This window comes from Trachinotus anak, unplaced genomic scaffold (assembly GCF_046630095.1).
Source record: "Trachinotus anak isolate AG129_WGS33_773 ecotype Australia unplaced genomic scaffold, CSIRO_AGI_Tana_v1 ptg000021l, whole genome shotgun sequence".
Taxonomy (NCBI): Eukaryota; Metazoa; Chordata; class Actinopteri; order Carangiformes; family Carangidae; genus Trachinotus; species Trachinotus anak.
Window position 1 is genome coordinate 21,886,985 of NW_027273872.1, and position 21,728 is coordinate 21,908,712.

Below are 21,728 nucleotides of genomic sequence, written 5' to 3' on the forward strand. Positions count from 1 at the left end.
ACCTTTACCACTAATGTTGTGTCTTGTTGGTGGAGACACCTAACCCTCTGTATCAGCCAGAATAACACACTTAATTATTGTTTTATCAGCTTGATATTGTGTGATATTTCCTAGAAACCTTATTTTGGAGTCTGCTGAAGAAAATAACACATTGCCTCTGTCTGCAGAGCCCCCATCTGTACAACATGGGTAAATACAGAGGATTTTCATATGTTGTGAATGTGTGATTGGTGCCGACAGAACTTTTTACACATCCGCACATTTTAAGATTTGTCATTAGATATGATTCGTGCAGAATGATGTAACTGCACCTGTACAGGCGCGCTTAAAGGCTACGTTCACAGTTTTTCAAGTATGTCTTGAAACAATAATCCCTGTTCATGTGAAGTAATTGCTTTCTATAATCATTTCTGATTTTATACATTTATAAAAATGAACACTATCAGCCTTTTTAGTACAACATTCCCTCTTTGTGTTACTTCCCTGTCACTGCAGCTGAACTGAGGGTCACTATCCTGGAAAACACACAGAATGAATTTTATGAAGATTTTAGAAGATACCCACTTGATGTGCTGAACTCTGACTACTGAAGCCTCACACTAGCTTCAGATAAACTTTCAAATTACATTTTTTTTGCACAGAACATGGACCGTGCATTAGCACAGTTCTTTTAATGGCCAGTGTGAACAGGAGGAGTAATAACATCAAGTAAAATGGGTCTGTGTTCACATGGTCTCCTGACTATTCCCATATGCTAATGTGATATTTGCACATTTATTGAGTTATAATATATGAAATACATTTACAAATTGTATATGATACCTATTAGAAATTGGAATGATTTAATATATTGAAATTTATGTCCAGCCCATACATATATGTATGTTTATATATGCTTATATTGAAGATATATGTTATATAAATATATATCAATCCCAAAGCCTGTCAATATGTCGATATTATATAACGTATGGTCTGAAAGTATGAGATACAATGGGAAGATAAGCATGTTTAAATATTGGAAAGCATCATGATGGACAAGTCAGTGTCATCACTGGATATAAAGAAAGTTATAAAATACAGGAAACTGATGGAATATCATTTATTTAAATGTGTGTGTTCTGTGTGTCGACCCTCTCCAGCCTGTGTGTGCCTGTTACTCAGTTTGTGTGGACACTTTCTTTGCAGTCTATAGGTAGAGGGAGACTTCCACATTAATTTGGGGGACACTATCATTGTGCACTAGTTGACCTGGGCAACACTGGCTGCTCTGTTGTGTGTTTGTTTCTTTCTTGGTCTCTTCCTGCTGGGCCTTTAAATCTAGTGTATCACGGCAGGGATAGAAGATTTTGTCACTGCTCCGTGTGAGGAGTATCTGGATCGCTGCACTAAAGATTCGCTTCTGAAAACTGCTGAAGAGGATGAAATCAATTGGACTGATCTTAGTGATAGACGACATAAAGAAAACATAAAGGCTGGTTAAACTGCAGTTACTAAATAAGAGAGACCTGGTCAGCACAGTCGCTTTCAGCTCCACCAGGAAACCTGACGTTTGAGCAGCAAAGGGAGTCAGCTTTTATTACAGTTATCTCATTAAAAAGAGAAACAGAGGTTGGAACTGGAAAAGCTCGGCACACATGTGACTATGCAAGATTTTAAAAGTAATGAAACTTTTCTTGCAGTAGCTACTTTTCCTTTTCCTTTACTGTGTGGATGTGTAGACTGACACTGAAAAATCACCCACAAAAGCCAAATATATTTTAATGTGTTAGAAAGAGTGAAAGCAGTAAATGTGATTATTGTTGATGATGCAGTGTTTGATATTGCAACTGCACAGTGAAAAACAATCAATATTAAATTATTCCAGTGGAGTTTGGGACCCCCACACTGGGCCACATGAGCCAGCAGAAACTAAATGCTTGTGATACATCTAATTAAGACTTTCCTATAATCTTTCTCTTTCTGTGACCTGCTTGATAGTTTTACCTCTGAAAATGATCAATGTAATACAAGAGGAAAAAATAGGTAGACTTTTAGATAATGGGGTCACAGTCAACAAAGGCTGGGAACCACTGCATTATTCCATTAAATGAATCACAATTTTTACAAGGTCAGAGTCATTAATCTCTGGATTTATACCGTTATGTAACCAAAATATGAGGAGTCTTCACAGTCTTCACACAGATTTACGAAATAAAAAACTTCATGTGCCATAGCCAAGGCCATGCGACGTCCTCACTGCAGGTCCAACTCCATTAGCTGAATTATCTGAAGTGATTGTAGGATATTTGTCCTGTGCAAATCAAAACACTATAAAATTATTTTGCAGTTAAATACGTGGCAAAGCCTCACGTAATTACAGTGCTTTGCTTTGGCTGTGAGTCCTGAAATCACATCCCATTCTGTTTAACTGCAGCGGTTCACAAAGGGAGGTCCTGAGATCTCCCTGGGACTATGAGGGTTTAGGGGGTGTGAAGAAAATCTGATTAATTTGTTTCATTTCTGCTTTATTTTACTCTAGGTGCTAATACTGAGCACACGTTGGGAATATGTTTTTCTCAGAGGATTAAAGGATAGCTTCATCATTTTTTAAGTCTGTCCACACATTAATGTAATATCTGGCATATATGTCCTTATATCAAGAGTGCTGTTACCATGTTTGTCCCCTATAAGGGATATATTTTCATCACATATGTACATCCTCTGGATTTATGAAGATATACATTTATTACATAAATAAAATACCCATTGTAAAATTTGCATATGTAGGCTAAATATATTAAAATATCTATGATGAATTTTTACATGGTATAACAGGTTGTGACCAGATATGTTAACAATATATATTTGATTTATATATGCAAGTTCATTAAAACAACACAAGCTGTATATAAAAACTCTATACTAAGGAAAAATGACTGTTACAGTTACCGAAAACTGATCGAACTTTTTAAAGCAACCAAAGTGAGAATTTTGATCATTTCATTCATAAATATCTACAAAAAAAGATTGAGATACAAACCAATATACAACATATACAGTACTGTATACTGTACTATGTATGTTTTTCTTATTAATTTTTAATTCATTTTAAGTACAGTAATGTAAAAAAAAAATCTAAATTGATATCCGTAATGAGACAGAGTTATGGTGCAGTGTGTGTAATGTAGGATTTCTATAAATCACAGCTCTTCCACTTATGTCTTAATGAGTTGATTTTAAAAAAAAATATGCCGTCACTTCTCTTATATTTAGTCCATTTTTGTGTTTTGGTCATGCCTCATTCATAATATATCCTTGTCATTAATTTATACAGAAGAAGGTTTTCAGTCGTAGTTGTTATTCTGAACTTTGTGCTTGCTTAAAATTCGGCATGTAAATGCAGAACAGAGGGGCTTGTAGTGCAGTCGGATTTAACACGAGTTCTTCGTTGAGGCATTCAGCAAATGAAAGATTGATGAAATTAAATTTAGTGGATGGCTAGCTGTGATTTGACTGGGGAAGTATCACTCTCTCTCTCTCTCTCTCTCTCTCTCTCGCTCTCTGTGTGATAGGGAGCCTGTATTGATATGGAGTATTGTGCGGGGGAGGTGGCTGATTCAGGGAGATGTCCGCAGGAAGGCAGAGCTGAATTCTAATAATGCTGCATGTGGTGTCAAGGGGCAAAACACCAAAAAAAAAACCAAAAAAAAAAAAACAAAAGCTGAAGTTTTTCTCTCCTCCAGCATGATTCAAAAGAAGTGAGAGCAGAGAAACAACATTGCAGCACAGATATGAAAAAACTCTCACACAGCTGTAGGAGTAGTACCACTCATTTCTTTGTTGTGGCTGCTGCTGCTGTGGGTGGTTGTAGTGTCTGGAGGTGAAATGGAGGCAGCGGTGTCAGGTCACTCCACCGAGCCGTCATGTGTGTGCGAGAGGCGCGGGAGCAGAGCCCAGCACTTACCCGGGGACATGAGTGTGAAACGGTCTCCATCAGTGTCAGCGGCGGTTCGAGCGGGGAACGTGGTTGATCCCTGACAGCAGCAGCTGACCTGATTCATGAGAGGAGCATCACATTCGCACTAAGTGGAAGAGTAATACTAGTTTGCTGGAGGCTGAGGTGACAGCTGCCACTTATTTCAACAGAAACCCCTGCACAGTGCAAGAGAAGAGTTTTCTTCTTTCTCTTTCTTTCTTTCTTTCCTTCTTTTTTTTTTTTTTTGGCTGTGAGCTGAAACAATAATAGCTCCATGTTGTTTCATATTTCTTAGCAGGATGACAAAAAAAAGGTCCAGGGGAAGTGAACCTCTCAGTAATTAGCTGCAGGGTGAGGTCATCCAGGCTTGTTGTTTATCATGAACAACACAGAACAAACGCTCCTGCTGTTTAAATGACACCGGACACAACCGATAGGTGGATCAGTTTGACCTGTAGCAACAGCTCTTTTTGTCTAATTAAGTACTGATTTGTGTTTTGTTGATTCAGTTTTTCTCTTTTGAAAAATACGCTCTTTAATGAAGGGCTCTTGTGTTTTGTGTGTACACTTTAAAAACTCTTTCACATTCATGCTTCCAGCTCCCAAATTATTGCTTCATCAAACGACTTAAAAGTAGAGCAGTGAGCAAAGCACTAAAAATACGTTAAAACAATTGTAACCCCCAGTAGCTAATGATATTATTATTCCTTAGGTTGGTTGTAAATTGCGCGAACTTTATTTCATTTATTGTCTCTACAAAGTGACACCAGCTTATTTTGCCCTGGAGAGGAAGCCAAGGATTCCCACATGCTTCCACTCGACACTGGGAGCTGATGTATAATTTATGCTCATAATGAGCAGCTTTTAACATATTCTATATCTTAATACAACTTGTTTTTCCCCCATGGTCTCCATCATTAAACTTGCATAGTGATAGCTTTCTAATTGGTTCTGGGAAACTTGAGAGATACTCACTGTATTTGTGGCTCCCCTCTGTCCCCTGGCTTGGAGTCCCTGAGCTTGTTAAAGATGTGAGGAGAGGGACTCCGCTTGTCGTCTGTGTGTACACATGGACTGTTTGAGCCCTCACTCGAGTTTTCAACTAAAACTTTCCTATTGTGAGAGAAGCAGCCAAAGACTGTGATCAGAGCCATCTTAAAGAGGCATTCAGACCTTCAGACCTTGACACTCATGAAAACAGCGGCTGCTCTGCATGTTGAATTGTCGGCCCCCCCTTGTCAGACTATTGATTGAAAGTACATAATCATTTAAAGGCGTCACCTTGAACTGAGATTGTATGTTGGGCAAATTTACATCTAAATTGCTCCTTGCTCACACGTTGTCTGTCTTCATTGTGTTTGAGAGAACTGGCCATCAGGACACAAAAATCGACTAATTAACTAATAACAGACTGAAGGTGCTCTCAGCGCCTGATTTCTATTAAGCTCAAGGTGGGTGAAGTGAAACAAGCTCAGAACAAAACTGTGCACAGATGATAAGGGATACAAAAAAAAAAAGAAAAAAGGAAAGAAAGCAGGGGGAGGAGAAAGAGAGCTGAGCCTAAAGCAAAAAGGAGAAGCAGGAAGCTTATTCCCAAAGGATCTGTCAGTCAGAAAGAAGGCTTTATTTAGACGGTGTGATTTTATTATTTGTGAAACTCTACGGGGAATCGTTTCCCTGCCGAAACCTTCACTTATTCCTCACCACTGTGGAACTTCTGTAATGAAACGCATTTATCATCTGCAAAACGACAAAAGTGCAGATGAAACTGTCTGTTTTGCTGGAGATAATTGCTAAATCCCCGTCTCTTTCCCTCCCTGGGCCGCGCTCACCTCACCTGGGGTGCTATTGACAGCTTAATAATTTTGCCCCCGCAGTCTGAAATTAAGTTGATCTTATCTGTCAGGAGTCCTTTGTCGGTATTGATTTAAGATATTAAGCCTGTCAGTATGCATACAAAAGGTGCTGTGTGACAGTTTTATTGCCTGTTTCACTCATTAGACTGTGCACCTTAAACCCTGATGGGAGTCCGGAGTGAGCGGGGAGTTAGCTGAAGCTGTTCTCTCTTTGACTCCCCACTACCTATTAATTATCAGGATGTCACTCTGTTGCACCTCCTCTTGGTCTAACTCCCCTCCATGCCTGCCGCTGTCATTGTTCCAGTTGGAGCTCTGTTTCTGAAGATCTATTGTTTGAAGGTCTCAAGGAGACAAAGCATCAAACCAGCAGAGATTTTCATGTTAAGATAAACCCTCAGTCTCAACAAAAGCCTTTCCTTTGTCTTTTGACACGCTTGTTATCAAGACTTTTCTGATATAGTGTGAATATGTATGTATGTATACGATATATATTTAAATTCACACTCCCAGCTCTCCATCCCTCAGCTTCTGTCTCCTCATCCTCCGCACCCCGAGCAGCTGAAGCTGGCAGGCTCCCCTGACTTTTGTTTACCACGCCATCAATCAGGCCCTTGTCACTAACGCCTCTTAGGCAGCAGAGCCTGCAGAAAAGTCCTCGTCGCAGCTCGGCACGTTACGACTCCAGTCTCAACTGAAGCTTTCAGCAGCCACATGGGACAGACAGACTGAGAGGGGGAAGCACAGAGGAGAGGGATTTTCACAGGAGCTAAACATCAGATGTTTGTGCCCTGTTTGTGTCTGTGTGTGCACCACAAAGCAGTGATTGGGGGATAAAGTTGGAATTTACTGCTCCCATATAAAAAGTTCATATCCCATTTGACTTTTTCTAAAGAGGCATTTTTTCACAGACATGTATGTTGTGTCTCTTTTGTGAAGTTATGATTGTGTAAAGACCTTCTTAATAATAACTACATTATAAATTCCTTTTCAAACTTTCAGAACAGAGTTCGTGCATCTTTACACTGTTTCTCTGTCGTAGTGGAGGGATGTTCACACGTCAAAACAAGAATGAACAGCTCTTTATAAAAGACGTCCTTCAGTCCATCATTACACAAAATTGCAGTTCAGTCACCGTCACCGCTGCAGCAGCTGAGGCTCCGTCGCTATCCTTGATCAGACTCAATTCCAACCACATAGTCTTTATCTCCTTCCTTGCTGGGATTTTTTTTTAAATTAAATGAATTTCTTCAGGGTGTTTGTTCTTTGATCCGGTTGTGTACAGCTACATCGCCCAAATGAAACGTCCTTGTAACCATAGTTTGTTTTCTTTCTTTCTTTTTTTTTTTTTTTTACGGCAGCTTACATCTGCACCTTTTAAAAGAGTTCTGAGAATCCAATTATTTCTCACCTGTAGTGTGTGTGGCCAGGTGCAGAGATGTTGTTTCATCACCTTCAATCTTACTGGTGGCTATTTTTTTTTATTTTATGTCATACATAGTGAAAATCACGCTGAAACCTGAGTTTGCACGCTGCACTGCTCCCAGCTCTCCCATTTGTGCGTAAAAAATGCTTGTTTTTTTTGATCCTCAGTGTGAAAAGTGTAGCCTCGAGTGGTGGGAAAGTTTCTGTTGACCAAACTGATCTCTGAGGAGAACACAGCCTTGGTGTATTGCCTGAATGTGCATCAAAATGACACATTTTTTAAAAGAAGCAATTTATTTTTGACTTCAACCCTGCTAAATAACACAGCCTCCACATAATAATCATATGCTCATTAGGGCTGCAAAATCTGCTGGAGATAGTGTTTCCTGTGTTTAGCATGCAGAGGATGCTGCTGAATCTTTCCGCCAGTGTGTGTGTGTTTGTGTGTGTGTATGTGTGTGTGTGTGTGTGAAGGAAGAGGAGTTTCTGTTTTTGAAAATTAAACAAGAGTAGCTTTTTCCGGCTCCTTCCCCCCTGCTCATCCAGACTCCTGTCCTGATTTCTTGCCAGGTTCAGATCTGCAGGTTTGCCAAACCAAAGGCCCAACCTGCTGTTCCAAGAAGATGGAGGAGCGGTATCAGGTAGCCGCACGCAGCAACATGGAGTCTGGTCTGCAGGTCGTTAGTGCTCAACTCAAACGCCTCATCATCCAGAACGCTGCCATTTTCCAAGGTAAGCAGTGAATACAGTTTGTCCAAACCTGTCTCAAACTTCTAACTGGCACACAGAAGAAACAACACCTTAATCACAATTTTAAACTGATAATTGCACGCACCTCAAATCAACACAGTCGGTATCCACTTTCTTGGCTACACATCCCTGTTCACATCAGCCGCTCACTCCTCCAGGCAGTGAGTCACATGTAAAGAAAGCAGCAACATAATGCACGCAGACAGGGATGAGACGTTCAGCTGCTGTTCTACTAAATGTTCGACTGGCAGAGACGTGTGGCTTAAGTGACTTTAGATGTAGTGTGGTTGTTGGTGCCAGACACGTTGCTCCAGAAAGTGACAGCCTCCTGAGATTTTTGGTGCAGTGCAGTCAGTGATAACTGTTATTCACAGAGTGAAACACACCGCCACTCAGTAGTGGTCCTGGAAGGTGAGCGAGGTCGGAGGAGACTCACTGGTAGGACTGATTCAAGCTAAGAGAAGTAGCCAAAATAACAGCTCAGTGCAGCAATGATGTGAAAGATGCACAAAATGTCAAACCTGGAGATGCTGAGGTTCAACTTCTGTCAGCTGAGAACAAGAAGGTGCAGGAGGCAGGTGATTGCTCAAAGTGACTGAACAGTGAAATGACACCTGGGCTAGCGGTGAGGGAGGGAGATAAGAACTATATGTGACACTATCAAACCTGCAATTCCTTGCTGAATCGTTGCTTTAAAGAACTGAGGCTGCGCTGGAGGCGAAATTAAACAAAAACTGGTACCAAGTTGTACAAAATTCTTTTAATCTACTCATTGCTGCTGTTGAAAACTTCTAATTTGAAGAATAGACTCAGACTCTAAAACACAACAAGAGAGAAACAGCATAGAGCTGCAGCTGGCTTTTATTGCCAACTTGACGCACTTCTTTGACAGCCGAATATATGAAAAACCATCTTACAGTCAGAGGTCCATGCTTTTATTAGCTGACCAAAACAGGATAAGACTAGTCCTTTGGCAGTATCACCATATCCTGTTTTCCACCATCACAACATGGGAGCGACACAGTATCTCGACCTTTCTTCAACCCTTCTCCAGGTACCATTATTTTACTCTTCTGGGAATCTTAGCAGTTTTCCAGTCACGTCATGTTGTTGGCAGTTATCAGAATTTCACAATAGCCAGAACACCACACCCCAGGTCCTCACAACCCAGGTCCTCACGACCCAGGTCCTCACGTAACCTATACACACTAACATACATTAGTCTTTTATGGTGTATATCAGCTTTCCACCTATTTCCCACCACACTGCTTGTCACCAAAATGGTTGTCAGATCAGTGTTTGAGGTACAATATATAAAGTTCCCGTTAAAGTTCTCAAGTGTTTGAAAAATTCAAGTTGCTAAGCTAAGCTAACTAGCTTATCTTACAGAGTACACAGTCTGCTAAGATAAGCTAACTCGCTTACAGTCATGATAGTGGTAGCTTATCATCTAACTCTCTGAAGGAAAGTGTATTTCCCAAGATGTTAAATTGTACTAATACTCCATACTACCGTACACTAGTCCAGTTTACAACTGCGTAGTGACAATGAAACAAGGAGTAAGACAAAAAACTGCTTTTTGCTAGCTCAGGTACAATACAGTGCTGCAGGAACAAGTCCTAAAACCTGCAAATTAGTTAGCATTTTAGCACTTAGCACCTTTAAAAGTCTGTGGGCTTTTTGAATGGGTTTTTGGTCAGATGCCTGAAATAAGGTCTGGTGTTAACACATTTTCACAATTTATTTTACAACATAAAATACGTCAGTTAGCAGTGTTGTGCTAGTTTACACTTCAGAAGAACTAGTTCAAAGTTCAGTTCACAAAGGTTAAAATGAACTAGGTCACATTCATAGTTCTCAATTTTGAATTTAAATGAAGTTCTCAGTCCCAAAGCATGATTTTTCAGTGGAACCTCCTCCTACGATCCATCCTAGCCTCAAATCACTGCCGCTTCTCAAACTACATGAATTACTATGAATTACTAATATACAGTTACAGAATACTTTTAAAAGATAAGAAACCAATGTGAGTATATGTTTTATGTGTATATGCCGTGAGTTTGACTTAGGTGGAGGAACTTTGTGGATTGTTGGTTCATGGTCTGACTCTTTCTTAATGATTTCTTGTGATCATCATTCACTCACAGATATTTCAGAAGACCGGTCTGATGCCTCAACTCGATGTGTTGTTTCAAATTTATTACTGATGTGGCTGTTTATTCAGACACGGTGGGGAGATTTCTTTGGGATCTGCACTGGTTTGGCTCTTCTTCTTCTGGTGTTTTTTTTTTTTTTTTGATGGTTGGCAAACGGTTTAGTGATGGAGACAATGCGACCTTGGTATAGTTTGTTTATAGCTTAACATTAGCTTTTTACTTCTGGTGACTGGCTTCAAAATCATAAAGATGGTGATGATTTGTGAAGCTGAACAAAATGTGTAAGTATCATAAACGTTCATTACACAACTTATTTTCAACAATGATCCTATGTAAAAATCCCTTTTTGTGGTTGGTGACGCCAACTTCCAGGTTGGCCCACAAAAAAACATCATCCCTGCACCACTCTACACAGTACTGTTTATTAAGGTGCAGTGTCCCTGTTTTAAAAAAAACCAAAACAATAAATAAAGTGAAATCAATCAGTCTGAAAGTAAGATAATGAAATCAGTGGCAGGACCACTCTGATCTGGCTCAAAGCAGGTGCTCCTTTTGCAGCTGTAGACGACTACCCACCCCAAGAAAAAGTCTCATCATGGCTATGATTAAAGCGTTCTTTCTTCCAGCAGACATTCAAACATTTACTTTGAAGAAGCTAGTGCACTTTGAATTTTTGGGGAATTAATTCTCTTTCTTGTGGGCTGCTGGAATTTCAAGAGAGGAAATAATGTGTCTTCTTACAAATGAAGTACAATTCTTACGCAACAAAACGCACCTTTGTTCACTTTATTCACTGATTTTGCAGCTAAATACCAATATGAAGTGTAAAGAGTAGTTATTTGTGGCTAATGTTAGTTAACCTTTGCTAGATGTTGCTGAGTCACTTCAGTTTCTTTACTTGTGCTACTATTTCTCTATATTTGAAGTTTATAATTTCTACTGTACAACAATAGTCACTTGGTCTTTAGTTGTAGTTTAGTTGTAAACTTAAGGAGCTGGTTTCAAGTAAACTCCCTGGCAACAAAGGGGAACTTTTCTTTCACAGTGCAGCCACATTAGCAACAGTTGCTGTGAAAGATCCCTTTTACATTAAATGCTGGGTTTTTGTTATCACCATACACAGGCCTTTTTTCAATGCTGTGAAACGTGGCTCTGTTTACTGTCTCGGGGTTTCCACTTGAAGTGGGATGTGTGGATTCACTGAGCCAACTTTTTTGAGGACACACACTCATGGGTTGTGAAACGCAGCACCATCCTGACATGCTAATTAAAACTTGAGGTTTAATGGGGACCATGGGGTTTGACTTGCTTGTTACACACTAACTATGTTAGAGACTGCTGCTGTGGTTTGGCTGCACTTTCCTAGAAGGGTTCAGTACTAATTGCTTTAGCATAGGACTTGGGAGAACTCCCCAAACAGCCCCCGGACTCAAATCCTTTTAACATCCTGGTCTTATCTGTTTCCCTCTACTTCATTTTCATCCTATCTCTCTCTCTTTCTCTCTCTCTCTCTCTCTCTCTCTCTCTCTCTCTCTCTGTCATCCACTCTCCATCTCTGTCTCGCTCAATCTACTCGACTTTTCTTTGTCCTTCTATCTTTCCCTCCGTCTGCCTCTTCCTCTTGTGTTCATGCTACTATTGGGAATTGAGTGCATGTCTTGTTTGCAATCTTCTTTGCTGCTCTCTGTCTCTTTTCTTCAGCGCTCACTCCTGCCAGAGATCAAAGGGCCTCCCCTTTCCAGCCCTCTATCTCCCATCTCTGAGTGCTCCCTCTATCCTTGCACCCCCTCTCCATCCAGCTCCACCTGCCCTGCTCTGCTTTCCAAAGCCTCAGACTACACCAGAGGTTTTCACCCTTTTGAAGTCAGCTTCTCCAAACAATAGAAAAAGTAATCGCTCTGTCTATCTTTGTCTTTTAAGCAGTAAGATGACAGGCAGCTTTAACATTAGGCCCCTTCAAGATCGATACCAGGAAATAGGTAAGGCATTAGGACTTTCTAATGACGCGTGGATCATGTGTAGAAATATGCCATTTGACAATCTAATGAGCCTTATAGCTGATCTCTTTATAGTATACCAGGGAAACACTACGTAATGGATAAACTGCAGCATCCACTCTGATGTGTGACACACTCTTGGATTTCATTTTGATTCACATTAGTGAGATGATAACACCATCTTCCCCCGCGCGCTGTGATTGCCTCGCGCTCAGTGCCCTGATGTTGCCAATTTAGTTCAAAATGAGAATCTGTAAACCTGTGCAGGATGCTCATGTTTAAATCTATATTTTTAAATGAGAAGCGGATCTCGTTCATGCTTAGATTTTAATTAAGTAAATAGATTAGAGAGTTCAATATTTCTAAAGTGTGAATTAGTATGTGATGCTGCACGTCACATAGCTTGATACATAATTTTTATTGCGATATTTTTCCAGAGTTGGACAAATCACTTGGCAATTATTCATTACTTATTTTGCATATTGAAAAAAGTGATTATATTACGTTACTAATTGCATATCAGCAAAAGTAATTGCATTACTCATCACATTGCTTGCTCACTTCATCAACGGTGTCCTCCACACGTACAGTGCATACAGTAGAGACGTTCCTTCCATGAAAAAAAAACCCCATGGGTCATTGGTGCAAGCAGCATATTATCATGAAGAATATTTTTGAGGCTTGACCCAAACTAGAGACTAAAGTCAGGATATCTCAGCTTCTGCTTATTTGATTTTGTTTTCTTTTTTTTGTGATCTCCACTATATTTAAATTCATTTCTAAATTGCTGTATTATCCCTTTGAGTGCCACTAACAGTATCACAACAGCATCAAATAATCAAACCATTATTTTTTCAATTGGTCAATGAATCATTTAATCTAGACAATTTGTAAAATAGTGAAAAATAGCCATCAAATTTTCAAGTTCAAGTTTTCAACCTCAAATAATCTCCCTGTCTATGAATTATGTTTATATACCACTAATTCTTTTTTGGCTGGACTGCAACAGCGGGGCTATCCCTACGATCATGAACATCTGTCGCTGACTGACTGAGTGATAGCGTCGAGTGATCATAGTGCTACCATTGGTCAGTCGCACGCCATGTGACTGTGTGAGTCGGAGTTTCCCCATTGGCGGTTGCTCTCTTAAAATGAAGCGGCACAAACAGTTTCTGTTAGTGGGGCATTTTCATCCTGCAGTGTTGCCAACTTGTTGTCAGTGCTGCTGTCTCTCTGTGTCTACTCTGTTACTCTGTTGCTTCTAACTTTGCCTCTGAGTGATCATCAGTAAATATAGCTGAGAACACATCCCAGTCTCTGTCTTTAAATTGTGTGTTTGGTGTTTTTGTCAGATGACATAAAATCAGGTTTGCAGCAGCTTGGAAATGGCTTGGACATTAACATGTGATCTCAACGGGCCGTGTTTCATTCATGAATTTGGTTGTATTGAAATACTGTAATGTGAGCACAGAGAGGAGAGAACCAAACATAAAGTGCTGAAACCATTATAGGCAGGATGCAAACAGGACGCCATGATGTCAGTTGTTTACAGCGGTTCCACAACAGTTTACAACTATGTCCGCAATTTTACACATTGACCATATACATAACCATAAAAGAGTTTAATTGTGCTGTGGTTGCTGTGGGCGGATGAAAACAATTGAAATGCATCGTCTGTTAACCAAATATAATCAGTAGCAGCATTCTGCAACTTAGTTGATACTTTCATCCAAAACATTTCCTCATTATGATATTAAAACCTAATATTTGAAATCTAATAGTTGCTGTAAATTAGAAAGTCTCATACAAAGGAGAAGAGGACGGAGGTTGCAAATGGACTGTTCTGTCGAACCAAAGTTACACTTTACAATATGAAACAGAAAAAATTGAGCATTTTTGCTTCATAAATGGCTGAATCAACCATCAAAAGCACTGGAGTAAGAGACTGTTTTCACTGAGTTTCCATCTAGTGCATTAGTAAGAAGCCACAAAGACAGTTGGGAAATCAGAGTGTACTGTATGTGTGAATGTCAGCACTACTTTAGGGCTGTAACACTTTTCTGATTCCAAAACAGTGTCCTAACACTGAGACTCAGCTGACTAAGGCACAAATGTATGTCTGTGATGTGATTATACTTCACATCTCATGTCGTCCCCTCTCTCTCACCCATCTCCTCTGACTGTATCCCCTGTATAACTGCCCAATGAAGCAGAAACTCATCCAAAACCATCTTCTGGCGTTTTGGATGATTGGCAGCCCTAATTGTTGTTATTTCCCCAGTGATGTGTCCTTCAGAGCCGTGCTGCTGCCTCAGTGATGCTCAGCCTAAGTCTGCAGATTAGAAATGAGATTATCCTGCTTTGTTAATGAGACAAGCTTTTATTTAACTTTTTGAAGATGATTTGTTGGGGCTGTTACTGTGTTAGAGCTGAAAGCCACTGTGGCTGAGAGGCAGTGCAGGCGGGATCTGGGTACTTTCTGTTGTGCAGTGCTTGTGTAAAATGACACATCAGAAAATGAGCCTCTCCTGACTGAGTGCTGGTGGAGAGAACAAGACCACACTGCTGCCTGCTCAGTTTCATCACATCTCCTCTGCAGCCCGAGGAGCACACTTCACCCAGAGGGGAGTCACACTCAAGTCCAAAGAGCAAACCCAATTAATAAACATGAGAGGACGGGATTGGGCCGATTGCTTATAAAGTCAAATATGTGGAGAGGAACGCTGCAGCGTGAGTGTGTGTGCAGATATCAGCGAGTGTGTGTGATATCTGCTGAAAAAACTGGGGCAGCCAGCCTGGTGCTCCTGGAATGACTCAATGAGTCCATAGAAGTCTGGCACAGTGGGGTGTTCAAAAACAGGTCTGACTTGGACTACTTTCAGGCAGCATGAGGGCGATCGGTATGTGGCTTCACTCGTCGCTGCGAGGCAGGGGAGCTTTCTCCACTTTACTCTGAGCTCACAGGGGCGACGCTCTGAAAATGATCGGGAGTTTGGAAGAAGCATGAAAGGATGCTCATATCTTTTTATCAAGCATAAAGACACTGGGCAACCTGTGGTTGCACTGCTCAACAAACTTGCTGAATATCTGTGAGGACACATACACATACACGCCATAATTTTAAAAGTTCACTGAACAGAAGTGTGAATAAATCTTCTTTTGTGTCCTTGAGTTCCTCATACCTCATTCCTAGTGGGCCAACAAATTAGCATCTCATTAGCAGTCTCAAAAAATTCAATCGACTTCCCCCGCTTCTTCTGGATGGGTTTTAATTACTCTAAGTGTATAAGGAATTAGAATGGCAGACCCCCTGTGGCCCTGGTGGAGGTGGTTGTTGACCTTGAGAGGCGTTTGCCCTCATTTGTCTCCAATAGTGCTGAATGGACATTTGCTGTGGCAGTAACCCAAACGAGATGTGGCAGGAGGTGAATGATGCAGAAACTGGCAGGCCAGAGCTGCCTCTCCATCCAGCAGCCAATAATCAAAATCAGACCCCGCTGCCCTCTGCATCCATTCCCTGTCTCCTGCTCGTTAGCCATCCGCTCGATCCTAAGTGCTCCAGGCGTCTGGCCTGAGCAGGCCTCTCCTCTGTTCTTCCCATCGTCTGCTTTCCAATAATCATGCCCTGCCTTTCTCTCTCAATGGAGTCATTTTGTCTTGTGGAGAAGTTTCCCTGAGTAATCCAATAAGAGGTAGGACTGATGGGATGCGTGCCTGCTGCGAGATGTCTGAAGTTGTTTACTTGCTGCCCCAGGCTAATCTAATAACTTAATGATGGGGAGAGGTAGTTTTGCTACATCCAATGGGCTCCTTCGAGCATCGTTTACCAGACATGATGGGGTACAGCAGCCATTACCACATCTTCTTCTCTCAACTCATAATTTGGTTTTAACTTAATTGCTGTGTTTTATCATTATGCGTCACTTATTAGTTTGCTTGTAATGAGATTTTCAGGACTTTCTGAGAACTCTGCTGGGCTGGCAAACTGTTGTATAGATTGATACTTAATAAAGCAGTGTAATTCAGAGGAGCGCTGTCTGTTTGGGTTCGGTGGTTTCTCTCGGTGCACAAAGGAAAAAGTCAGAGTGTTTCTTCGCTGTGAGCAGCCTGAGAGAATATTTTCATGTTTGTGAGCCTGAGGAGGAAACATCAGCGGCAGCTACAGACACACAAGCACAAAACATCCAGGTACAGCAAATGCACCAGTGATGCCACCCTTCTTATTATTTCCTCTCATTATCGGGCCTGTTGTTTGTGGAGTCAGTCTAATAAAGAACAATCACTCACCAGAGTCAAATACAAAGCGAATACTTGGGTGCAGTTTGCTACTGCGGTTTGCATGTGAATCTAATGCCTGATTTCCCTCTTTGTGTCACATTTCCCCATGTATGTCAGACAGGAGCCTCTGTGTAGTTTCACACGGAAACTTGTGGAATGAATCCTGCTGCTTCAGGTTTCTCATCTTTTCTTTTTTTTTTTTTTGGACTGAACTATAAAAAGTGGGAGAAACAATTAGACTATGTTAATAAAGAGTTTTTTGTAAAACATATTCAAAAAGTTCTGGTACTTATTTAAGTACCAGATGATGATGAAGTACCCATGATACATTCATGCAGTTTAGTTGTGTATTTTCAAAGGTCATGTAACCACTGTTCCTACGGTGGCAAGTTTACATACATCAGTCAACTATGATCACATGATCAAATGTTAGCCTGACTTTGTGAACATGTTGAGAATATGACACAGCCAGCTCAGTAATATTAGACGATACCATGAATGTAGAGTGGCATTGAGCAGCATGTGCCTGAACACAAGTTGTTTTTGTTAAGAATGATATAATTCACTTACTTGTGTCAAGCAAATGAAGACGCATTGGAAACATCCATTCAGAGGCCAGAAAATGTAGCTAAGCTATCTTTAATTCCCAGCAGCACTGTGGCTGTAGCACAAACTGTCCAAGTGTAACAGGCTGACTTTGTCACGTGTCTTCAGTTCAACATAAGAAGAAGAAAGGAAAATGATAAAATAAGAGAAATAAAAGTATATTTTCTGCCTTTCCATCTTTACTAATTAATATTTTCATTCATTGTAGCTGCATTGTAGCTTAATAATACATTTCAACCGGCTTATGTGAACTGCGGCTATTACATTTCATCACTTGGAGAAAAAAAGTAGCTGAGCATCGTTCTGGTGCACTCTACCGCTATGCTCTTACCTCTTTACACCTGTGATATTTCCATGGAGGTGGGTGCCATTTATCGTTTGCCAAATTCTTCAAATTGTGAACTACCATATAATTTATTCTAATAAAACACAACTGACATAGCCTGTTGTAGAAATGCTGTTGTTCCATTCAGCTGCTGTGCCTCCTCTGCCAATGACAAGCCAACATTATTGTAAGGCAGCAGCAAACCTCTATCCACTATTTTCTATATGGTTTCAAATCTAAAGTATGTCAGTGCATTACCTGTCAGATGATTTGGGGTAGGGCTGAACAAAATGCAAAAACAATCATATTGCAATGATTTTGACAGATATTGCGATTGCAATATGAGTCATGATTTTTCATCGTAAAAAAACGTAAAAATGATGATGATGTGATGATGCATCTTTGCAGCACATTTTACCTTTATCAGAAAGAATTGCAGCTCCTGGAATTTGAAAATTGCACTCGGCCATAATATGACTTCAATAATACTTGAATGAATTGTTCAGCCCTAGTTTGGCACCATGGCTGTGTGTTTAGCGTGGGTCACTGGTTTTCTTTGTTTTGCTCAAGCAAAGAGGAACACAGGAGCTGTCTGATGTGCTTATACACTGAGCATTTGAAATTCAAACTGATTATTTCATACTGAATATTTAATGTAGTTCAATATTTAAATGGTTGTGCAAATTTCAAACAAAAGGTCACAGCCCTAATGGTAACCATCTTAAGGCAGGTTAACGTTTGACCCGAGCTGTGCTGACCTTTGAGGGTGCAGCCAAGTGCTGTTGACCAGTGCTTGAGCTGAAAGGTAGATGAAAAACGAATTGTTTGTGTGACTTTGGTCAATAACAAGGTGATTACAAACTAAAACAGACTGTAGCTTGGCAAAAAATCAGCATGCAGATGCAGCTACACAGTTTGAGTCTGGAAAACATAGCGATGTCCTGCTAGCAACATTAACATTGTAGGGACCTTCATATTTGTCCTTGTCCAGAGGTTAAGTCCCCTGGGTTTAAACCACAGTAAAGTGGGGGAAGGGTCTTTGTGATTTTCCCCACAGCCTCACAAACCAGAAGGAAAGGCTGTCGAAACATGAAATCACGCCATCCTGGGAATCATTTCACTTCCTATTCACCCAGATAAACCTTTGTTTTCATTTTTTACATGCTTTCAGTTTTCATTGTTTGGCTTTTCAAACTGTCTGTCTTATCTCGGCGTGCTTTATGTAGGTTGCCAGGCACTCCTGTCGCCACGGGAGGCCTCAGCATCCTACTCCCAACAGGGCTGGCATCCTGTTTAAAGTGCTCCTGTTGTCTCGCGTGCTTCACAGTAAACCTTTTTAATCGTACCTCTGTCTTTTGATTTGACCACACTCACACCCAAAAATGCGACGGCTGTCTCTCTGCTGATAATATGTCAGCCAGTCAGCACCCTATGGGGTGGATATTTGCATATTATTTCAGCTGTGGCTCTGGAAATCTTCAATAGCAGAATTATCACCCCAGAAAGAAAAGAGCCAGTCCTTCCAGACTTGCACCCCGGGCTGTTCGTCTCCGGCATTTCCACCATTATACTTTAACAAAGGCTGATTTCGCCACTCAGATGTTGGTGTATTGTGTTTATATTCTGTCTAGGAAGACCTGCGGAGAGGAGGATTGGTTAGCTTTACTTTTGAGCTTGTTTTAGAAATGAAGGAAAAAAATGATAAAAATTTACAGTAAAAGTTCTGAATGTTTTTTTTTTTTTTTTTGTCCGTGCTTGTTATATCTTGTGCCCTTGAATGTTGTGAATACCAATGTCTTACTTGATAAAGGAAACCTTTCATGAATTTAAAATGAAGTTTTTACTGGCAGTTGCATCTCCAAATATATTCACTCCTCCCATCTCCTTTAGCTTTGAGGCAGGAATCTGTGCTTTACTCTTCCCAGACCAGAGACAACACTTAGCTCTGAAAGATCTGGCTCATTAGATTCATTTATTCTCATTTAGTCTTTGCAGAGAGACCTGAGTTTTGTTTCAGCGTTGGTGTCACATCAGCAGAGTTTCCTCCCCTGGGAGAACACATGATTTCTGTTAATTTTACAATTCCTATGCCACCTACCCTGTCGTGTTCCTCACGATGTGACAAAAGTTGTCATGAATGGTTTCTAGGGACGAGCGTGGCTCTTCGTGTTTGAGCCACATTTTAATGATGTGCCCTGTTGCACGGTTCTCGAGCTGAATTTCATCACAGAGGAAAAACAAACAGTGTGGAGTGAGGATCAAAGTGTCATTTGAAATGCTATCATGAAACAGAGCTGAAGGGACTGACAGCTCCTCCCAGCTCCAGCTGAGAGAAGGAGCCTTTGTTTCTTTCAACGTCTGATGACTAGTGCATCGGCCAGGACGGAGGAGAGGAGGAGAGGTGAGGAGAGGAGAGGAAAGGAAAGGAGAGGAAAGGAGAGGAGAGGAGAGGAGAGGAAAGGAAAGGAGAGGAAAGGAGAGGAGAGGAGAGGAGAGGAAAGGGAAGGAAAGGAAGGAAAAGGAAAGAAAAGAAAAGAAAAGAGAGGAGAGGGTGAAGAGTGAAAGCAGCATATTGACATGAACACATCTCATACTGAGCTAATGAGCTCCTTTAAATGAATCACCCAGCGTCTTCATACATCATGAGACTTTTTTTTTTCCAACTTAATGGATGATAACAAATCTGCTTTTCAGAAATGCCCGCAGTTCGATTTAATCAAAGGAGGTTCTCTGAGGCAAATCAATGCAAATGTTAAATCACATTTGAACAGCCACATCTATTAACAAGACGTGTTTGAGAAAGTGCACATTTGTCTTGATATTAACCCAAATGGAAGCAATTCTTAGATGTCACTTTGTTTATATTTATCCTCACTCCAGGGCAGGCATACTCAGTCTAAGTCTACAGCCTGAATGAGTCTTTACAGCTGATGTGTTGTGGCTGTTAAACTTCACCCTCCCCTCTACTATACCTTTTAAATACTACTGCCGTCACTCCCTAAATCTGTTATTTGAGTTCAGCTCCGTGGGGGCAACCTCAAAGCTCAAGACCTGAACGTGTTTGCTTGTCAATCTTTTTCTTTGTGCACAAAGTCTGGCAGGTCATGGCGTGGGACACCGGCTCCTGAATCAACTTTCAAGGCGTCATTGGTAATGAAAAGCATCCTCTGCTTTGGCAAAGTGCATGCACTCTGTGTTTGGTTCACTGGCAGGTCTGAGCTGTTTGAACCTGATTCAGGTTGCAGTTTCATAATATCAGCAAAGACTTTCCCTGAACAGACAGATTATAAGACTGTCACAGCGCAGAGAAGTGACCCAGTTATTTCTGCTCATCCTCTATATTTTCACAGTTCTTCCCTCACCTTGCGACCTCACCAGCTTGCCCTCTTCCTCCTTACTCCAACCATGCACTTATAGTTCAAAGAGATGCATTTTTCATTTGCCTATGAAATATTGAAAGGCTTACGCAACATGTGCTTAGCCATGCAGACATAACAAGCATGTCAGGGCAGGGTGGAGCAGGGCAGAGGGGCTGATCTTACATCTTTGTGATCTCATGGCTTATTCAGAGCAATATAAATATGTAACAACAATTAACCAAATTTAACTTCTTCTGACAGAAGGAGACTGTCCTCACCTGAAAAACACCTCCATCAGCCATGTCTTTAAACACCTTAAAATGACTTGTGTTTAACCTTTCCTTGCAAGTGACCTCTCGCTGTCGTGAGAGTTTTCTCACTGCATCCTCTCTAAAGGTGGAAGTAGTGTGATGTTGTTATATCATCAGTGTATTTAGAGGCCGTGGTTCTCATACTAACACTTGCTTCTTTTGAGTATGTTTTCCTAACTCTTGGTCTTAGTTGCCTGAACCGACCTTAACCACAGGCAGCTGAACTGAAACTAGAATTTCCAGTTAAGAAAACTTCAAAATCAGATCTACATTTGCAATGTTGCAAATCATTGACAAAACTAAGTCTAACAAGCCTAGAGCCTTGGTGAGGCTGTACTGAGGCACAGCACTGCTTTAAGCTAAATGCTAATGTTAGCATGCTAATGACAATAATAACAGGCAGATGTGAAGCAGGTGTATCACCATGTTTAATCTTAGTTTAATATGTTATCATACTGACAACTGCTAATCATCACTGAGCACAAAGCAGGTAAAGGATGAGAAGGTTTTAGTTTTGTGTAGAAAGAAATAATTTTAACATGAAGACGCCCTCAGTGAAAAGTAAAAGCTCACTGAAGTCATGATTTCATCCTGAGGGGGACGTGAATGTCTGTACAAAATATCACAGCCACTCATGCAGACATTTCAGTCTGGACCAAGGTGGTGGACTGCCTGACCAGCGACAAGCTAAATGTCTTTATCTAACA

General features: G+C 40.8%; 1 protein-coding gene across 1 annotated transcript in view; it reads left to right on the top strand.

Annotated features, from left to right (window-relative positions):
- gpc3 (glypican 3) overlaps window positions 1–21,728 on the top strand; it is a 109,742-nt gene that overhangs the window by 6,397 nt on the left and 81,617 nt on the right. Inside the window, exon 3 of the mRNA XM_071457175.1 lies at window positions 7,810–7,971. Coding sequence (XP_071313276.1) covers window positions 7,810–7,971 — 162 coding nt within the window. The remainder of the gene's footprint in view (window positions 1–7,809; window positions 7,972–21,728) is intronic.